The following is a 19,382-nucleotide window of genomic DNA, read 5'->3' on the forward strand; positions in this document are numbered from 1 at the left end:
CATTTTTTGATGACCTTTATGTAAAGTTGTCCTCCTTTTCCCTAAAAGAATACACCAGGAAGAGACGAGCTAGATATCTGAGCATACAGATACAATACAATGTGCATAAAAGATTAAACAATGTGCATAAAAGATTAACAGAGGCAAGATTTAGGTTTGTCACAATGACAAGCACAAACTGCATTTAAGTACAAAACAGTTGTAGTGGTCAAAAATATCACACATTTATCTGTACAATTTAACAATACTTGAAGAGGCCCCACTACGTGGCCATCCCTCTTACTCCACATTCTCCCCAATGATCAGAAATGTCACGTGAACTTGATAAAGTGCACCTGTTAGGCTTAGAAATCAAGAAGCATTACATGTGATGGGGTCAAGACGACAACTTGACACGAGGCAACGTTGTGGGATTAAGATGAGGACTACCGTCGAGGACCTCACGGTAGGTCCGAAATGGAATGTAATCATTTGGTGGCTGATTTTAAAATTATAACCATGACTTAAAGGCTACAAATTAAATGACATGCATAGGCATACTAGGCATTTCAGTAACTGGGGGGGTTACTTCATGTTTTGGAGAGGTTTCTAATGCTCTCGGTGATAAATGGGCTTTCTCCTGTCACATTTCCATTCAACTTGGCCGAGGCGTCCTCATAAAGCTCAACTGGGGACAAAACACCACCGTATTTTTTCCAGTTGCACCATCACGTCTGCAGTAAAGTAATATAAAATGTGAGTTTAACAGAAAAGGTTTGATTCACTTTGGAACTAGTCAAGTTGAGGTGCTTTCCCCTCGACTGCTCCTCGTCCCATTTTACTCAGTTAACACAAAATAGTGAATAAATGTTCAAAGATTACAGAGAACGCAGGGATCTTTAGAACAATGGGCATTTTCCAGTTTGTCCTCGGTTCTTGGTTGGCAGCAGCCTCAACTCCTATCACAAATGTAGAGTTTCATTTCATAGCGTTGATATTTTTTTGTTGTATTTGGACAGGTCGGCATGTTTAAGGGAAGACCCCTTCTAAAGGTGGACCGAAATGCCGTGTACAACAGCTACCTGCTTGTGATATTAAAGAGCTAATCAGCACAAACGTCACTGAACTCAGTCCAGTCATCACCAAGCTGAAGAGCCACTTATATTCACTTCAACATACTTTGAAACAGAAACAAAATGACAATGTTTCACTTCCTACTTGCAACATCCCTCTAAAAGATTAATAGTTTTTTATAAACTGGAATAGTATAAAGATGATGGTCCATAACTGTCTGGGATTCTCTTGTTAGCATGTCCCTTCTCCCAGTGTGCCTGAATAATTGTGCCAAGTTGGACCTGGCACAGTTGGAGCCAGAAGTTGAAAGACACCCAGGCCGGGGCATTACGACACGCCGCCCAGAGTCAGTACATCAAAGCAGATATCGCACACTCTCACCGGCTTGTTCAAGTCAAACTTGATGATGGGTATCTCTTTTATAGAGCACTTGTGGCACAGCAGACGCCCACAGTGGCGGCTAGAGTCAAGAAGGAAAGAGGAGAATAATCGTACAGTTAGACAAAATGAATACTGTATCTACTGTATGCTTCTACAGAAAAGCTGCAGCACTAACCAGTGATGTTTCCGTGTTGTAACTCCAAACTTGGCACCGCATTCATAGCAGTTGGAGCCATCACACCATGGGGGCTCTTTGGAAAGCATATCTGAGGAAAGGGAGGCGGCGAATATTATCCCAAAGATCACCACAACACGCAATTCCCTGTGAAGCTGTTGTTTGTAATACTGAAATAATATTGTGGGGTAATTAGGTATGAAAAAGCTACCTAGAAGGCGGAAGAGCAACTGCTTGGTTGCAACCTGGTAGTTGAAAATATTGATGCCCTGATTATTAGTGACTCCCAGGCGAGCGCCGGCTCTCACAATAGCACGGCACAGGTTTGCGTTTCCTTTCATGTAGGCCAGGAGCAGAACTGCAACAACATGCATGTCACTGTCATCCTTTTAGAAAAGCACCAGTGATTTCCATATTTTAGTTTTATACTTTCAGCTGAAAAAGCGAACATGGTACCTGTGTTCCCTTCATTGTCAGGTTTGTCCAGAGGATATTCAGGCATGCACTCCAGGAACAACTCGAAAATGGCAGCAGCATTTTCTTTGCCATAGTGGCCCAGCACATGCATTGGTGACTGACCCCTAAACACGCGCAATGAGATGAAAAGTCAGAAGATTTTTTCCCACATTATAGTTTTTAATACAGTACGTTCATGTGTATCTGCATAAATCACCTGAGATTGAAAGCCTCAGCATCGATGTTGGACTCTGTGAGAAGGACTCTGACATTGTTAAGGCGACCCTGCATCACAGCCAGATGCAGAGCTGACGAGACACACAGAGAAAAGAACACAGTTAATCTCAAAGACGATGGAATAGTAACGACTGAGACCAGATCCCAACCACAGAACAATCACTTTTTCTATTTTGAAAGGAAACTCCAGTTAGCAGCAGTCTATTGTAAAACAAATCTAAGAAGCCATAATCTGTGTCAAACACGATGCAACACCTCAGGAACAGGATAAAGATACACTTATCTTAATAATCACGTACAGATATATTTGCATTTATAATGACAGTTCGGATCTTATCAAAAAGAATTCGTCGAGTCGAGTCGTAATGTAATCTTTGTCCATCTCAGAGTCATTTCAGTGAAAACAAGACAAATACTGTAAAGTACCATTATTGCCATTCTCGTCCTCAGCAGCGAAATCTACTCCGTTCTCCAGCAGCACGGAGCAAATCGTGGCCAGGTCCTGCTGAGCAGCCAAATGTAGTGCTGTCTGTCTGTGTTTAGTCAGCTCATTCACTTTAGCACCAGCAAGCAGCTGGAAGGAGAAACCCCGAAAATAAAAACAGTATCCATTGCAGTGTGTTTTTCTCATTACAAGTCAAACGGGCATGAAAATCCTGGGTTTCTTACCAGGTTGCGGACGATGATCTCAGACCCAGCCTGCACAGCCAGGTGGAGCGGGGTGAGTTTGGCCGCGTCCTGAACTCTGGAGTTGACGTTAGCTTGGACGCTGATTAGGAACAGGACACTTTCAATGTCTGAATTCTGCACAGCCACGTGGAGAAAGTTGCGCCCTTTGTTGTCCACCTGGACACAAGCACACGTTTGAGGTCATTACTGCAACACTCATTAATGCTACAGCAACAAACTAGCGCCTACCTGTTCAGCAGCACCTGGCTCCCTCTTGAGAATAGCCTCTGCCGCTTTATTGTTCTTGTGCGTCATGGCGCAGGCAAAGGGGGTCATTCCCTGACGGTCGCGAATGTTGAGACGAATGTCTGGATGGGAAATGAGGAGCTGTATAATGACATTGTGCTGGTTGCTAATAGCAGCATGGATGGGAGTTCTGCCCTCTGAATCCTGACAGAAAAACACATACAGCATTAACAGACAGCATGTGCTGAAACGCCACACTTACACACACCAAGGCTTCTTTCTTTGTTTAAAAAATGCATGATACGAGTTTTCTCTTTGTCCACTGATAATCTCATGTGCAAGGGTTGCTGTGATTGCACAGGCATCAGTAACTACACAGGCACAGGTTTAAAGGTTCCCCCTCAAAAAATGCCAGCAAACTATATTTTGCTGAATTGTTGTTTTCCCATTTATCCTCTGCTAGCAGCCGCACTGATTTTAGTTCAGCTTTTTTTGGCTGCTCTGTTGTGTCGTGTTGCAATGACATTTTCTAAAAATCAGGATTGTGTCATAAAACCCCCCAACAAAGATTAGTGGTGCAGTTTAAACCCAGGGTAAAGATGTCATGCAGGTCCAACCTGTGCATTAACATTGGCTCCAAACTCAAGAAGGCACTGCACCACATCCTCCAGTCCCCAGTTGCTTGCCAGGTGGAGGGGAGTTTGTCCGTCTCGGGCTTCTTCATCTCCCTCCCCATTAGGGCCAGGCCGCCTGGGGCTGTTCACATCACAACCACTACACACACACACACACACACACACACACACACACGAGGGAGACAGGAATTAAAGAGATACAACTACACACGAACAGTAAAGACAGATCGGCTGTTTAACTTTCTAACTTGCTTCATTTTAACAAGCAAACGATTTATAGTTTAGGTAAATATGTACAACAACAGAGACGTAGCTGACCTGCGGATAAGGAAGCAGGCCGAGACCTCGTTGTTCTCATCAACAGCTCTGTGCAGGAGGGTCTGCTGGCAGCCTGAGGGCCCAGAGCTCCAACAAGTGGCATCACAGCCGTGGCGGACCTACACAGAACAGACAGGGGTCTACACTCATCCTGAAATCTCTAGAAACCCACATCCTACCCGACAGAGGCTTATTTTATTGTTGCTCGTGTGGGTACTCCTGCAGCTTCTTTTACTGCTGGATACAAACGATTCACAGCAACTTTGTTTTGACACTCACATCTATCATTATATTAAGAATTATTTCTTTCACATGATTGATTCCTATCGGTGAAAACTGTGGAAATGCACTAAACTACTTCAGTTCATTTTTATTTCAAACATATACATTCACCAACATTTCATAATATCAAGGAGTTGGCACAAGTATGTACTTATTTAGCCCTGAGGTTTACATCTTAATCATTTCCTCCTCATCTAAATTTGAACAACAAAAACTTATACAATGGTTTCAACTTAGAACATAACGTCACAAAAAATATTTTCTCATATTCAACTAAAACTAAACAACTATTTAGATTTACTAATTTGCAAAAGAAAATAAACATCACTTTGACTGTTGTCTTGGGTTAATTGCATTTTCTTCATTCCTATATTTATTTAAAATGTCTTTGAGTTTTATTTTAAAGTGGTTTATGTCACTACTGACCTTTATTTCTTCTTTTAACTCATTCCAGAATTTAACTCCTGCTATTGAAATAAACATCCTTTTCAAAGTTGTTCTTTCTCTTTGTATTTTTAAATTCCACCTCCCTCTAAAATTATACCTCCCTTCTCTCTCTGAGAACCATTTACTTATTTCGATTGGCAGCATTCATTTCCTTGCATTTCCGTGTGTGTGTGTGTGTGTGTGTGTGTGTGTGTGTGTGTGTGTGTGTGTGTGTGTGTGTGTGTGTGTGTGTATATGCCATAGATGCTGAGAAATGCAGAATATTCCTGCCACATCCAAACCACAGACCCAGCCTGACAACAAGCTGTTAGTGTCAGCGTAACACTAAGGGACTAATAAACACCTAACAAACATCGTTAACCCGTCTGTCTGTGCATTCTTACCAGTGTGGACGCGATATCTTCAAGTCCATTCTCAAGAGCCAGCCATAGTGGAGGGTCACCTTTGTCATCCACCACAGACATGTCAGCTCCTCTTGTGCAAATGGCGTCCACCACCAACGGCAGCTGGTTACTGATGGCCAGCTGCAGTGCTGTTTGTCCCTCCTGGGTCCTGGTAGTTGAGAGACCCAAAGAGAAAATGGAGTAAGAACAAACGAAAACTGAATGAAAAGAATTTTGTAATCTGCTGAAATACGTTAAAATTACATGTATATTGGTATCATTACCTAACATTAATGTCTGCCTGATGTTCAAGAAGGAAGAGTGCGCTCTTGCTGTCCTGCCTTTGGATGGCCATGTGGAGCAGAGTTTGTCCACTGGACATAGTGTCATTGATAGATGCTCCTGATCCCAGCAGCTGAGCTGCTATGGTGTGCATGCCTGACACAGACAGATCAACAAATACAATCACTATTATTGATTTCACAGATCAATTTGATGACACAGAAGTAACTTTGTTGGGTATTTTGCTGTATACCTGTCCAGAGGGCCAAGCCCAGAACTGTCTGGTCCATGGAGTCTTTGAGGCTGAAGTCTGGGATGATCTGGAAGTTGTTGGTGGCATGTAGTGCGTTGGCTGCAAGTATCAATGTCAGAATGTTCATTACACACAAATGTAAACACGTCATTTCACAGAGCTGGCTTGCTTTGCAGGTTAGTTACAGGATGTAACAAAGTCCCAAATCATATACGGACCTTTTTGCTCCAGGATGACAGAGACCACATCTGGGTGGTTGTGAGCGATGGCCATGTGGAGGGGGGTCTGCATGGCCACACCGAGGGGGTCATCAGGTAGAGGCTTCTGTGTTTGCAGGTTAGGATTGGCCCCTTGCTGGAGAAGCTCAGCTGTCAGGCTTGCTAGGCCACAGCGACATGCTGTATGAAGTGAGCTTTCACCCTGAGAGACAGTAAAGGGACCGAGCATGTACTTATGACTGATTAACAATATTATTGATTTTATGTTAGTTTCATTGATTTAAGGTCAAATTGAGACATTCAGAGAGTTTGTGATTTATGATGTTATTCACTGCATGTTACAGCGCATTAGTTATTTTATGAAATCTATATTTTTTACTTTTCTCCAACAATCACTAAAACAAGCCTGCAATGACCTCTCAGTCACCGCGTGGCTCGGTTTGATAAAACCCATAAGCTGAGCCAACAGGTCTCTGAAACACTGATTGGCCTAATAGACCTGAGAAAAGGGTCAGAAGAAAAAAGAAAGTCTGCAGCAAACTGTCTGTTCATGACCAAATGTTCATACGCACCCATTTGTTAACGTGGTTGACCTTTGCCCCATGAGTTGCGAGGAAAAGAGCAGCCGCCTCATTGTTTGCAAGCGCTGCTCTCTGCATGAGGCAGTACTCTGTGACCAATAAACGGGGGATGTAAAGGAGAATGTTTAAGGCACAAGCAGCATTGGATTTTGACAGTAACGTGCAGAAAGGTTGTTAAGCAGGTTAATAACCTGTGGTAGTGTCAGGTGCATCGGGGTTGCTCCCTCTCTGGATGAGCTGGGCCGCAAAGCTATTCTCGTCAAACGAGGTTCCGTTTACGACCGGCGCATTGTCTTCAAACGGGTTGACAGAGGGATCCGAAGACATGGTGATATACTGCAGTGCCAGCCACAGCGCTGTGCTGCCCTCGTGATCTTTGAGCTCCAGGTCAAGCCTAACAAAGTGGAGACAGAAGGCCAGGTTACACACACAGCACTATCTTTAAGGTTACACAAGCTTAAAATTGCAGTGTGTTCAAAGAGAAATGGAAATTAGGATTGACGAAGTACAAACCTAACATTTTTCATTTGGTAGTATAGCATAAAAGTGTACATTAATACTTTGGTCAATAACCAAGTTATGACAGCAGGACCTCGTGTACTGCATTTCACACAGACTTTACTGAGGTGTGACTCAGTAACTTTAGTAGGAGACTTGCTTTGTTTTTTTAAAGTTCCAGTTGATTCTAACTGGAGCCCAACTGATACAGGGTCTTTAAGACCAGTACCGACACAAAGACGGGTCAGAGCGCCCTCTGCTGGACAAACTGTGAAACAACACTCATAACACAGTTGAAGGGTGTTTCTCTAGTCTCACTTTGCTGGTTGTTTTAAATGCAGATACTGATACATCTATAAATAAAAAGCTAATGCTGGTTGATACTGGCTTTACTTTGGGCTCTAATCCTAACCTGCCAGCTTCTAATCTCCCATTTCCCAATTGGCAGCTTGGCCGAGTCGTCATCACTGCTGTGTAACTACTACTCAGGAGAGAACAAACCCCAATACAACTGACTCGAGCTAGCAAGAAAAGTCTCTGTGCTGTGCTGTGAGCTTGAGGGCAACTCTGTCCAGAACCTGCAGCAGGAGTAGAACTGGTTAATGCGCTGCTATGCCACGCTCAGCAAAGCTGCACAGCAAGGACTACAGTGGCAAAGACGTAGTGCAGATTAAGACAGTGGAGTGTCAGTAGATGAGGAACTAAATGAAAAGGCAGCTGATTACTGCCGTTTAACTTCACAAAGTATATACAGAGTTATTTTTTCTTTAACGTGCGTGTCGCGGCTACTGGAACAAATCGATTTGATATTCCGTGGGAATCGCTGCCGTGTGTGACACGTCAGAAACAAGCCTAACGTTTGAAGGCAGAACATAACTCACTGTTTGCACTGCAGCAGCTGGTTGAACACCGGCTCGTTCCCTGATGACACAGCTTCATGCAAAGGAGTTCTAAAAACAATAAAAGACTAAAATGAATGATGATTATACTTCACAGCATAATTAACTACCTTTACAGTCCAATATAAGTCATAAACCAAGTATCATGTAACCTACCTTCCCTTACTGTTCTGCATGTTGGGGTTGGCTCCAGCCTTGAGAAGAGCCTCAGTTATTCGCGCCATCCCGCTCATCACTTCGGCAGAGTGTTTCTTGGGGCTGAAAGAACAGACCAGGTGAAGTGGCGTTTCCACAGCCCCCACTGTGGCTGCATTAACCTGAGCTGAATGGCGAATCAGGAAGATGGAGGCAAACTCATCACCTGAAGGAAGACGGAAAATTTTCAGGTTTATGGAGCTCAAAATCCATTTTTCACACAGTAACAAAGTTGATACATTTTTGCAAGAAACAAGCGGGCGATACAAAGTAACGTAGAAAGGAGCCCTTCACCTCTTTGAATGGCTTTATGCAGCAGACTCCAGCCGCTCTGGTCCACCATGTCCACATCAGCTTTGTTGTTCACAAGAGTGGTTGCAATGCTTTCCAATTTCCGGGAGAGGGCTAGGTCTAATGCTAGGTCGCCATTGTTGTCAAGTTCATTTAGCTTGCCAGGTAACTGAAAAAAATCAGTAATAATAAAAACCAGTAAAAAAAAACAAAAAAAACAACAACAAAACGTTGTGGTTTTGTACAATTCTGGTTACACCGTGACGAAGTCACTAAATAAGCATTTCATGGGAAGTTTGTGTGGAGAACTGACCTGCGCGTCCATCTCAATGAGATACAGAAACACCACATCTTCTCTCTCAATTTTGATGGCTTTATGGAGAGGATACTCCGTTTTAGATTTGATCATCTTGTATAGAAGCTGGGCACTCATGGTGCTGAAATCTTCTTTCCTCAGATCATCCTAATGAAAGGCACAAACATAAAAGGATCAGTGTCACACAAAAGACCGGGCCCATGATGGAGAACGTCTAATGAAAGACCTGAAAAATCACAGACGAAGAAAGGCTGGCTTTTGTCAAAGACTGAGATCAAAGCTCGAGTCTATACAACAGTAAAGGGGGTGGTAGAAGCTGACAGTCAACAGCCTACTATTCAAACAAATCCACGGGAAACACAGTGAAAGCTGGATTTGACTGCATTTTCAATGAGAATCGTTGGATAAAATAAACTCACAAAGGAAAAGAAAATAAGCAAAACAGGCAGTTCCATTTTGACTTCTCAGATCTTACGAGCTTATGCAATCCAGAAACATACTCATCGCTGGACATGCACAAACGTGGCTCAAGTTACTCACCCAGTGACTGGCTATGATCTCCCCACAGTAGTTCATTAAGGTGCTGGCATTTAGCTCCTCGGCTGTTTGGTAGAAGCGAATGCAGTTCCTGACATTCACTGAGGACATCACACCTTTTTCACACCTGGCCCAGCCAAGAAGCAGATGTATGCGTGTGTCACATGTGTCGCATTGTAATACACTTTGCAAAACTGACACCACTACCATCAACAATGCAGTCAAAAAACTCAGTATGCAGTACTTATACTTGCCTCTCTCTGAGCAGCTGAAGCTGGAAGCGGTTGGCCAGTTTCATCAAGTCGATAAGAAAGGCATCGTCCTCACTCAGCTCCAACTCGTCGGTATATGCCCACCGTAACATTGCCATGGCAACCTCAGGTTTGCAATCTGAGAACCAATAAAGTTTTAAGACAAATTAGAACAAAAAACGTCCCCTCGCAAAGTCACAAACCAGGGACGATGACAAACCACCCCCACAGTGGACTTTGAAAGTGTGTGCTCCAAAATAAATATTCTGCTATCACCCATCAACATACTGAGTGAGCTGAGCTGGGAATAATGACTTGGTTCAAACTGCCCTTTAAAAGCTGCTCACCAGACAGGTCCAGCTCATTGGTTGAAGCCAGGTTGGAGAGACTCCACACATCGCTGCGAGCAGCCAGCACAAACTTATGGGCATTAATCTGCTCCCCCGCTACTTTCACCTTTAGATCACTGCAAAACCAACACATTCATCACTGAGAAGCACGTCCATATTAAACATATTAATGCTTTAATAAGGCACAAACTAACTAGGAACCACAAATTGTCTGGCATTTACACTTTTCTAGTCTTACTCAAAGCCATTTTTGAACACACAGCACTCAAAAGATGACCCACAGGCTCCTTAAACAAATGCTAGAAAAAGAACCCCCGTCCCTAAAAATGACCCTCACCTGTACTGTTCCTGCTGATAGAGGTCGGCCACAATGTCCAGCAGACGGCTGATGAAGGTCTCTGCGGCTGCAGGGGTTGGGGTGCCCTGGCTAGAAGACTGAGCGGCAAGCATGGCGCAGCGCCTCTCTGTATCAGCCAGCTTCTGCTGCATCTTCACATACTCCTGCCTGAGCAGGGCCAGGTGCTTCTGCAGCTTGGCCACCTCCTCTGTTGCACATGAAGCAAAAGGAAGAGGCAGGGTGAGGGAACGTGAGCTAGAAAAACCTATTTTAATCACAGGTTATAACTGAGCTCCATGATGCGAGCAAACTTTCACCTACAAACAAGTAGGGTGGTCCAAAGCACACACAGAAAGAAGACGTTATTTGGGGTTAAGGTTACAAGCTTTGTTGGTATTTTGCAGATAACATCACCAGTGTTTAAAGATAATTATTATAGCAGTGTTGACTGCATGTAGTATTAAAAGCTTAAGAAACATTACTTGAGCACTGACTACTTTCATAACGCTGACTTCTGTGTGTGTGTGTTAAGAAACAAGCCAATTTGCCGATATTTTAAAATCCCTTCACAAGGCAGACAGAGACCATGCTGTCAAGTCTTATAAATCAGCTAAAGGAAAATCTAATGATAGTAATTTTGTTTGGCCAAACCTCAAGGCTATTCTTCTAAGTCAAACGCACTTTCTACACATCATCATGTTACAATATTAACCCACAGGAGCCAGAGTTTCACAGAGGCCCGTTTCCTTCCTTTAAGTCAGTAAAGTTTTAGTGAAGAAAAACATGCTGAGGTAGCTCGTTACTTTGTCCTCCCTTGTAAACCGTTCCAGGGAAGGCTACTGGTCATGAGGAACAGAAAGGGGGCGTTACTGAAAACCACATGACCAGCTCAGCACAGGAAGGGTGGTATGCTGCCAACCAGAACCCTGCTGAGGACCAACTGAGAAGTGAGAAAACGCTGACCAAAAATAAGAACGGTCGAGCAGGCATCAGGAAAGTCTTCCTCTCCAGGTTCACAGTTTTCAATCATTTTTTTTAAAGCTTTAAGACAAAGAAGTCTGAGGCAACTTGAAATCTGTTTGTCAGGACTTGTGGTCAAAATCACTTGCAGACCTGGTGTGGCAATGACCCAAAATCTTAAAATATTAGTACATACAAAAAAATGCTCTCAAACTGTATCACCGACCAGAACACAGGTAGGGTAGTTTTAAATAAGCACGTATATCCTCTCTCCTGCTAACCACAGACTGGTGTATTTGTTCCCTGGGGTCAGGAGATCTCCCTTAAGGACAATCACAGAGCCAACCATCCTGTGTCTAGGCCAAACGCAGGTAGTCGGCTATGGCGTGCCTGTCAGGTGGTCCAGATGATAACTGACACGGAGTGACATTTAACCTGTCCTGTCAAGTCTCCTGTCCTGCATTTATTCTCCATTAACTACGACTGATAGCAAGATGTGTTCATAAATAAAAGAAACTTTACCATTGCAGTTAAACCTCTGACCATGGTCAGATAAAGCAACGTTGGACAGTCTGATTAGACTCATGAAGCTAACACTTACTTAATAGTCTTTACCAGCAATACCTGCACATTACTGAAGATGATATACACCTTTTAGGACCTAGCAAATCAGCACTCTCCTTTTAAACGTGCATCTCTTGCCTGGTTAAGCTAACTCGTAGCGACACAATTCAGCTAGCAATATAAGCGAGAGCTAACGACAGAGCTTCTGAGTGGCGAGAACAGCGTGACAAAAAGTGTCGCGATGCTTCGCATTTTCACCCACGGACTATGCACGGTTTCCTTCACCGCTACGGTATTAGTTGATTCGGTGATATAGTTAAATAAGCGCACGCGGATAAAAGGGCGTGTGTCAAACAGCCCCAAAAATCAGTCACATACCTTCCGCCATGTTGCTCAACGGTAGCGCCGTGGCCTGGCGGTGTCTATCGCGATATGATGAAACGGCTCATAGTAGGCGGTGGCGCTGCGTTCAAGTGATTAACAGAAAAGACTCAGTCAATCACATGACCGTTACTATCCCTCCTGCAGGCCAGTATCCATATAAAACGGTGCTAACTCTGTTAAGTGTTTTTCATTCACACTACGTTGCCAGTACATTTATAGAGAAAGACGGTAACAAGGTAAGAACCAGAATAACTGACTGCAGAAACACAACTAATGTAGATGCTTTTGCAGTGGTGCATTATATGCTTCAATTAACACTTTAATGACAGTTTGATGGAATCAATTCCCAGCCGTAATGAAGCCGTTCTAGTGATCATTACCACCTGACAGGGAGCCGCACAGGTGTGCTTGTCGAGTTTTGTAACATGTTGCAAACGCTAAGGATAAACCTAACAGAATGATTCAAAGCTGTACTAATATTTAATTTATGAAAGCTACTGTATTTTTTATTAGAACTATCAACAACATAAAGGTGTGTTGAAACATTAGCACACACATAGACTTGTTCTTAGAGGGGAAAGCAAAGCAGTATTTAATTAAATTCAGATTACCTCAATCAGAAATATATTAGCGACAATAACTGATTTAATCACAAACAACAAATAATATTAATAGGACAGCAACAGTGATCCAGTGTGTTCACTGGGACACTGAGTTGGAACATCTGTGGACACCCCACCATGAACCCCATGTAGGCTAGCCCACATGGGGCTCGTAGCAGTTTAGCCTTTTTAGGTGCATTTCTGTGGGATGCCATAGTGGGCCTGTCCACAGAAAACCCTCGATGCCACCCCTGTGGGTTAGACCATACGGGCCCAACCGCGTGAGTCTTCTGTGGGCAATGCACTGGAGCCGGTCTGGCCTCCACAGTGCTGCTAACAGTGCTTTCACATGGACGAAGGAGCATGTTTGCTGGGTTCCTACAACAGCGTGACAATGACCCAAAGCACAGCACCAAAATATTTATTTGAAGAAAAAGAGGTCGGCCAGTATCCTGTCGACAACACACAGGCCAGCAGAGACACTAGACCTGATGTGGAGTCAGATGCAGCCCAAACTCAAACATCATCAAACTTACAGCAGGATTAGCACAGATCTGCAGGGCTGACTAAAGCAGATGGACTTATTTTACGAATAAAATGAGTTTTCTTTCTTTCTTTTTTTAAACTAGAATTTGCTGGCTAACCCTGATCTATTGAGCAGTGATGCAGTCTCTGGTCAGGTTTTAGTCTGACAGCCCTGCTTTAACACAGCTCAGCTAACATTAGTTGTATTTTGAAATGCTAAATAGAACTTATTTTTAATTACAAATGGTTCAATACATCTACTAAGAAATCAAGTTTCTTTAACTTAATGATTTTGCTGTTAGATTCTTTAAATTTCATCCTGATTGCCAGGTGAGTTTTTATAGTCACAGGCAAAGGTCACATTGATCGTGATCTATGACTCACAAGCTCACAGTTCACCGTTGATTCCAAGTGAACATGCCCGGTGAAACTTCCCTCAAGCTTTCCTGACCTATCGCATTGCCAACAGCATGCATCGAGCTGTAGCTGGGAGAGAGAGATCAGACAGGGAAAAATCACAGAATTCAATTTGTGTGCTAATTTCACAACTCAGAGACGTCTGTTTGAAACACACTTAGCTAAAACATAGTGCTGAATAAAAATAATGGAACACTTACAGCACGCATCAGATTTGGAACAAAATAGTCAGTATGTCATTGGCAGAGAACAAAATCACACCAAAAATGAAACTTTAAGCAGGCTCATGTGGCTCAGCCATGTCCATAGTCCCCACATGGAAATACACACTCCTGGCAATCCTACAGTGGATGTCGTCTTGAGGGTTGTACTCCCAAACCTGGAACAAGGCATCAGTGAGCTATTGGGCAGTCTGTGGTGCTTCAGGTCTGAGGAATGGGACAGCTAGTCAATGGAATTAGTGCTCTCGTGGTCCAGGACCTTCAGTGACGCTGTGGTGCACCAGGAGGAACCCACTAACCCACTGCACCATCACATCTGACAAGGAAACTGAGAATTGAACGCCCATACTGTTGTTTGACACATTTGTGGAACCACCCATGAAAATGGCTCGCCAGACCATTATTGACCCACTGTCAAACTGGTCAGATGATGATGATGATGATGCAGGAAGTATAACATTCACCAAAGTGTCGCCAGACTTGTCCACACCTGTCACTCAGTGTAGACCTGCTCTCACCTGTGAAGAGAACAGCACAGGGTACACTAAACTGGGAGCTCACACTATTGTTGTGGAGCCTGAAACGTCAGCACGCTTCGTGATATGATCAAGTGTTTCCTTCGCTTTGTTGCACAGGGTCCATGTGGTGTACGGTTTAACTGCTCCCATCGTTCTGTCAGAAAAACAACTCGAATCCCCCAAATCTAATATTTAAGAAATATTGTACAAAAATATATGAAGACTGATCTCTATATATCTCAGGAAATATAGTTCTCATCTGTCCAAATGTTTGCAATCATTAGTGGATACTGTTTAATATTCCAGGCCGCTGTGAAAATACGTGAACATTGGAATAACCCAAAGCAAACCTCAAGAACACAGATAAATATTGAAAAAAAGTCATGTTTTAGAAGAACTCACTACAGGTGACAAGTTTCATAACATGAAAAATATACATCAGTATTTTGTCTTTATACATTAGGCAAAACTGCAATAGTAATGATGAATTTGTCGATGAGAGGAAAGAGCGACAAAACAAAACCGGCGTACACGCTGTATACACAAGCACTCAAACGTCCGCAAACAAAATCCCAGAAACATTCAGCAGAAAACCAAAAAAAACAACAAAAACCATAAAACAAAGCATGCATAACAATTCCTACCGAGGACGATACAGACGATGGCGAGAGGCGCTGCTAAAAAAATAAAACAATATCTGAGGAGGACGACGCGTTTTTATCAGGATATCAAAAATGAATGTGTACACTCCAAACTAGGGGGGTTATTGCTACACCAAATTGTTACCAATATCCTAATTATACAGTCCCTGTATACTGGCTAAGTCATACTACAGGTGGTACACAATTTCTATACTTGCCTGGTTTTTTTGACATTTTTAAGACTTTGTCAACGCAGGATGAAGTGGCCGAGCTTTTTATTAGGAGGCACTTTTGAAAAGAAAAAAAAAGACCAACAAAATTTAGCATGCACAAAAAACCCCGATGGGGTGTGTTAGACTGAATATAGAAAGAAAAATCATTCAGGTGCATGTGATGCCGAGTCCTGAGCATTAAAGGACCCACGAGAACAGCTGTGTATTCCTTAGTCACATCATTCACGTCTTGCTTGAACTGAACAAGCTCTTCACAGGTGACTTTCCTCCAAAAGCACTGCCATTCGTGTTAACAGCTCCTATGAAAACAATCTAAAGAGAACTAATCCATGCCGGGGCTGAGAGGAGGAAAATGGACAAAAAGAAATGAACCAGCGCTATTTCATTTGGTCTAAATGTCTGGATGGATGGAAAGGGAGCGTATATATTATCCGGTTTAGTCTGTGCTATATACATGTCTTTACAATATCTTCCTGAATGTTGAAGCAGTTCATAGCCTTGAAAAATCTTTTATCATCTTCTGTTTTTTTTTTTTTCTTTTTTTCAGTTGGCACTTGCTTGGCGATTTTCTGTCAGCCTTGGTAGTCACTGTTATGTTTCTATTGCAGCCTACAGTAGCCAGTCTGTTCCTGCCAAAATAAAGGAGGACAAGCCTGGCGACAGGGTGGAAGAGTGCAGGAAACAGTGCCGTGTTGATTTTCAATTGGAGACCTGCGGGAAACAACAACAAATGGCCGGAAACACACAAGTTAGGACCACGAGTCAACGACAGGCGTGAAAAACACATGCTCAGTACTGTGCAACAGTCTCAAAGCACGCCTTCATTTCTTTAGATTTGGCTCTGAAAATGGCAAACAGGTGTAGTGAGTTATTGAACCATGTCTAAACATACATGGAATATATCAGGCAAAAAAGGCGACTCGGTGCAATTTTAATGAACTCATCCTTTGCTCGTTAACACAGCCTGAAATGTCTTCAACAAATATAGGAAACCTTGTCTAAGCGGCCTTCAGCTGCAGTTCTCCAAGCGGCTACAAATACATCCAAAGCTCTTCTTTGGATGTTCGCTGCCTTTCGTTTCATTCTGTCAAGACAAGCTCCACTGTGTTTTTCTGTCCCCATACACTTAAAACTGTATCGCCTGTGTTTTAGACGTCATTGCCATCCTGAAACATTAAGCTGTTGCCATTTTGAAAAGATTTCCAACATCGTGAGTTGATATGCAACCACTGTGTTTATCTAAGCATGGCAGAGACAGAGTCGTACCTCTGCCCTGACCTCCTCTGTGCAGACGGAAAATTTGAACCAAAAATGTAAAATTTGGATCCAAATTTGTCTGGCTCATTGGAAGCAAACTGTTGGTGCCTCAAGACTTTGGCACAGCACGCCATTTATTTATTTGTTTTTTTAACACTTTAATCAAGTGTAAACAGACAAAACTAGCAGTGCTGCTAATATTTATCTTAAATCTTTCACAGAATTTATTTACCAGTATATTAATATAAACCCATCAAGCTTTTGTGTTGAGCCAACTGAACTGTCTTTAAGGAGAATCTGTGGTGGTGCTATCCAGATTAAGTTTAGGGATGACTAAACAATCCTTACCCTGAAAACATGAAGCTAGATCTGTGCTGAGCATCACTCAAACGCAGTCTCTTGGCTTTTTCGTACACAACGGGCAACTTTCCTTTTGAATGCGCCATGTCTGTCCTCCCGCCATTCTTTCTGCAGGGGGACGTTTACACAAAATTTTAAATCAGAATGAGTCACATGTTCACTCACGACTAGACTTTAAATTTTATAGAAATGTTTGGATTGAATAAAAGGACACATGCAAAATATCTTTACACAGTCAGACTTACTGCAGCATCGACATTGGCTGGCGAGTCACCGTTTGGGTCTGCCAGCATAGAGATAACACTAATCATGATGGTTTCCACAGTGTGGATCGGCAGCCAGCGCTCTTCTGGTTTCTCGTAGCCATATTTGTCCTCTCCAGGCTCGTGTAAAATAGAAATACATACATCGCCGTTCTTGTCAACTGGAGATGAAGAAAGAAAGATTACTAATATTTTTTGAAGTAGAAAATGCTCTCAGTGGAAAGTGTGTACTTTGCTGTTCACTGCCTGCTCCTAAGTAGCCATCTGTGTGTGTCCACAAATTTTCCCACTGGTTAGTCCTTAAATATAAACCTGCTTGGGTCGACTCCTTATCTGTGTACTGACATGTGCAAAGACCCTGACCTTTCACACCGTTTTACAGATGCTTTCCCCCCCAAACTCAGAACAGGACCATGGGGAAAAGCACCTTTTAAACACACTGTCCCTTTTTCCTGAAACACATCTATAGAAGGCCTGAACCTGTTGGGAGTGTTTACGTCTATTTTAAAGGTCTGAGAAAATAGTTCCCTTGGTCAGTGGGATTACTGCTGAGGTCGCACTGGTTCTTGACTTTACTGAACTTTATCTGGCTGCTGTTTACGTGCTTGTGCTGTGTATCAGTGACCTTTAGGTCACTGCGTGTGTTTACAGTCTTTGCTGCCACTTTTGAAAAAGAGGCTTTTACCTCCATCACGATAAACACACCACGTAGTAAAGATGGCAAAATAATTTGAATCAACAGTACAGTCACAATAAAACTAATAACATTTAACATTAACACAGAGATTATACAGCCTTTATTTCTTAAGCTTAAAAACATTTATAATAATATTCATAGTATGTTTCACTGGTACCTACCATTAGGGTGCCAAATATCTGTGATAAATTTCATTTTAGGTGGCCTGAGAGGGTAGTCTTTGGGAAAGGTCAGGTGAGCTTTAAACACACCACCTTCACTGTGGGGGGAGGGGGAAAAGATGACAAAAAAAATCAGCATGATAGGTACCAAAGTTTAAAAACAAATCCCCACAGGCCACAAACTCATCGCTCCCACTACAACCCATACACAAGACAGGGAGACTCACTACAAGGTGTCTGGAGGCCCAATGATAAGGACTTCCCATCTGTAGAGATCGCTATCCTCGATCAGGCCTGCTGAGAATCCCTCCACTGGGTTTTTGTTCAGCTCTGAATAAAAAAAAAAACCCAAAGTCATTCACTATGACATACAGCACACTACCTCCACTACATTACCCACATGCATTACACTGTGCTTCAGGCAGCTGAGGTGACAACATGACTCATCTCAGAGGGGCTTGAGTGAGAATGAGCATATTGCTCAAACTCATCATGTCGCAATTCCAAACTACTTAGCAGTTCCCACCTATATTACCAATTTGCCATGAACACCCAACTCCCTAGGGATCAATAAAGTATTCTGATTCATTGCATCAAGAATGGCAGCGCTCACTGTAAACAACATTTTAAACAACTGTAAATCTGTGCTCATGAGTTGGACTAAATGTAGATTTTTTACATCATAATACATTAAGTGGATTTTGGGATTATCTATCGAGCAGCCGTTTGATAAAGCAGTTTAACCTTTTACATAACATGATGGAAGAATTTGTTTTTCTTGATAGGCCAAACAAACATTTCGAAGGAGCTGGCTCTGTGAAGTCTGATGCTTACTGATCATTACTTCAAGGCTTATAAGAATCACAAGCATTAATTGTAGACTGCAGATCGTATAAATGTGCAACAAAGAAATGCAGCCTTTTTGTCAATGCAATAGCCCCCACAACACGAAATTCGTGGAGCTTTAGTTTCCTGAATTAATCTACAACCCTCGCTCCAAAATATGGAGGTTTAGGTCAATTACCGGTCACCTTGGAGGGCAGAATGTGGGGACAAGTATAAAGGTGGACCCAGTGACCCTTACAGTCTCCATGCGAAATTTTCATTTTTTAAACAAAACCTGAAACACGTCATTAGTGCTACAAACCTAAAACATTATACAGGGCGTGTTCGACTCAGCTACTTTTGGAAGGTCCCTAATTTTAGAGTAGCTAAATATAATTCGCAGCTGACCCTGCTAAAAGAGCGAATTGAGGTAATGCGAGATTAACGTTAGCTTAGCGCGTTGA

The 19,382-nt window shown here is 42.7% G+C and overlaps 3 protein-coding genes across 4 annotated transcripts in view; 1 reads left to right on the forward strand and 2 right to left on the reverse strand.

Moving 5' to 3' along the window:
* ankfy1 (ankyrin repeat and FYVE domain containing 1) lies at positions 1-12,289 on the reverse strand. Of its 2 annotated transcripts, none has more exons than XM_031748048.2 (25): positions 12,193-12,289; positions 10,291-10,498; positions 9,951-10,069; positions 9,607-9,742; positions 9,356-9,479; positions 8,813-8,962; positions 8,503-8,668; positions 8,170-8,374; positions 7,996-8,064; positions 6,808-7,010; positions 6,608-6,705; positions 6,036-6,237; positions 5,818-5,916; positions 5,567-5,720; positions 5,283-5,451; positions 4,171-4,289; positions 3,835-3,991; positions 3,221-3,421; positions 2,972-3,148; positions 2,729-2,876; positions 2,283-2,373; positions 2,066-2,190; positions 1,821-1,967; positions 1,610-1,700; positions 1-1,513 (listed from the first exon to the last, which is right to left on the reverse strand). In XM_031748048.2, exons 1-25 carry the CDS (start codon positions 12,200-12,202, stop codon positions 1,381-1,383), a joined length of 3,501 nt encoding a protein of 1,166 aa, XP_031603908.1. In that variant the 5' UTR covers positions 12,203-12,289; the 3' UTR covers positions 1-1,380. The 2 variants fall into 2 exon arrangements, with proteins under 2 accessions (XP_031603908.1, XP_039474140.1); XM_039618206.1 differs by lacking the exon at positions 12,193-12,289 and adding an exon at positions 11,852-11,991.
* spns3 (spinster homolog 3 (Drosophila)) overlaps positions 12,199-19,382 on the forward strand; it is a 16,035-nt gene continuing 8,851 nt past the window's right edge. Inside the window, exon 1 of the mRNA XM_039618207.1 lies at positions 12,199-12,434. Coding sequence (XP_039474141.1) covers positions 12,201-12,434 — 234 coding nt within the window. The 5' untranslated portion in view covers positions 12,199-12,200. The remainder of the gene's footprint in view (positions 12,435-19,382) is intronic.
* Positions 14,752-19,382, reverse strand: part of ube2g1a (ubiquitin-conjugating enzyme E2G 1a (UBC7 homolog, yeast)) — a 5,439-nt gene continuing 808 nt past the window's right edge. Inside the window, exons 2-6 of the mRNA XM_031748091.2 lie at positions 18,321-18,423; positions 18,094-18,191; positions 17,218-17,396; positions 16,961-17,080; positions 14,752-16,066 (exon numbers count right to left, since the gene is read on the reverse strand). Coding sequence (XP_031603951.1) covers positions 16,994-17,080; positions 17,218-17,396; positions 18,094-18,191; positions 18,321-18,423 — 467 coding nt within the window. The 3' untranslated portion in view covers positions 14,752-16,066; positions 16,961-16,993. The remainder of the gene's footprint in view (positions 16,067-16,960; positions 17,081-17,217; positions 17,397-18,093; positions 18,192-18,320; positions 18,424-19,382) is intronic.

The sequence above is a fragment of the Oreochromis aureus genome, linkage group 10 (assembly GCF_013358895.1).
Source record: "Oreochromis aureus strain Israel breed Guangdong linkage group 10, ZZ_aureus, whole genome shotgun sequence".
In the NCBI taxonomy this organism is placed as follows: domain Eukaryota; kingdom Metazoa; phylum Chordata; class Actinopteri; order Cichliformes; family Cichlidae; genus Oreochromis; species Oreochromis aureus.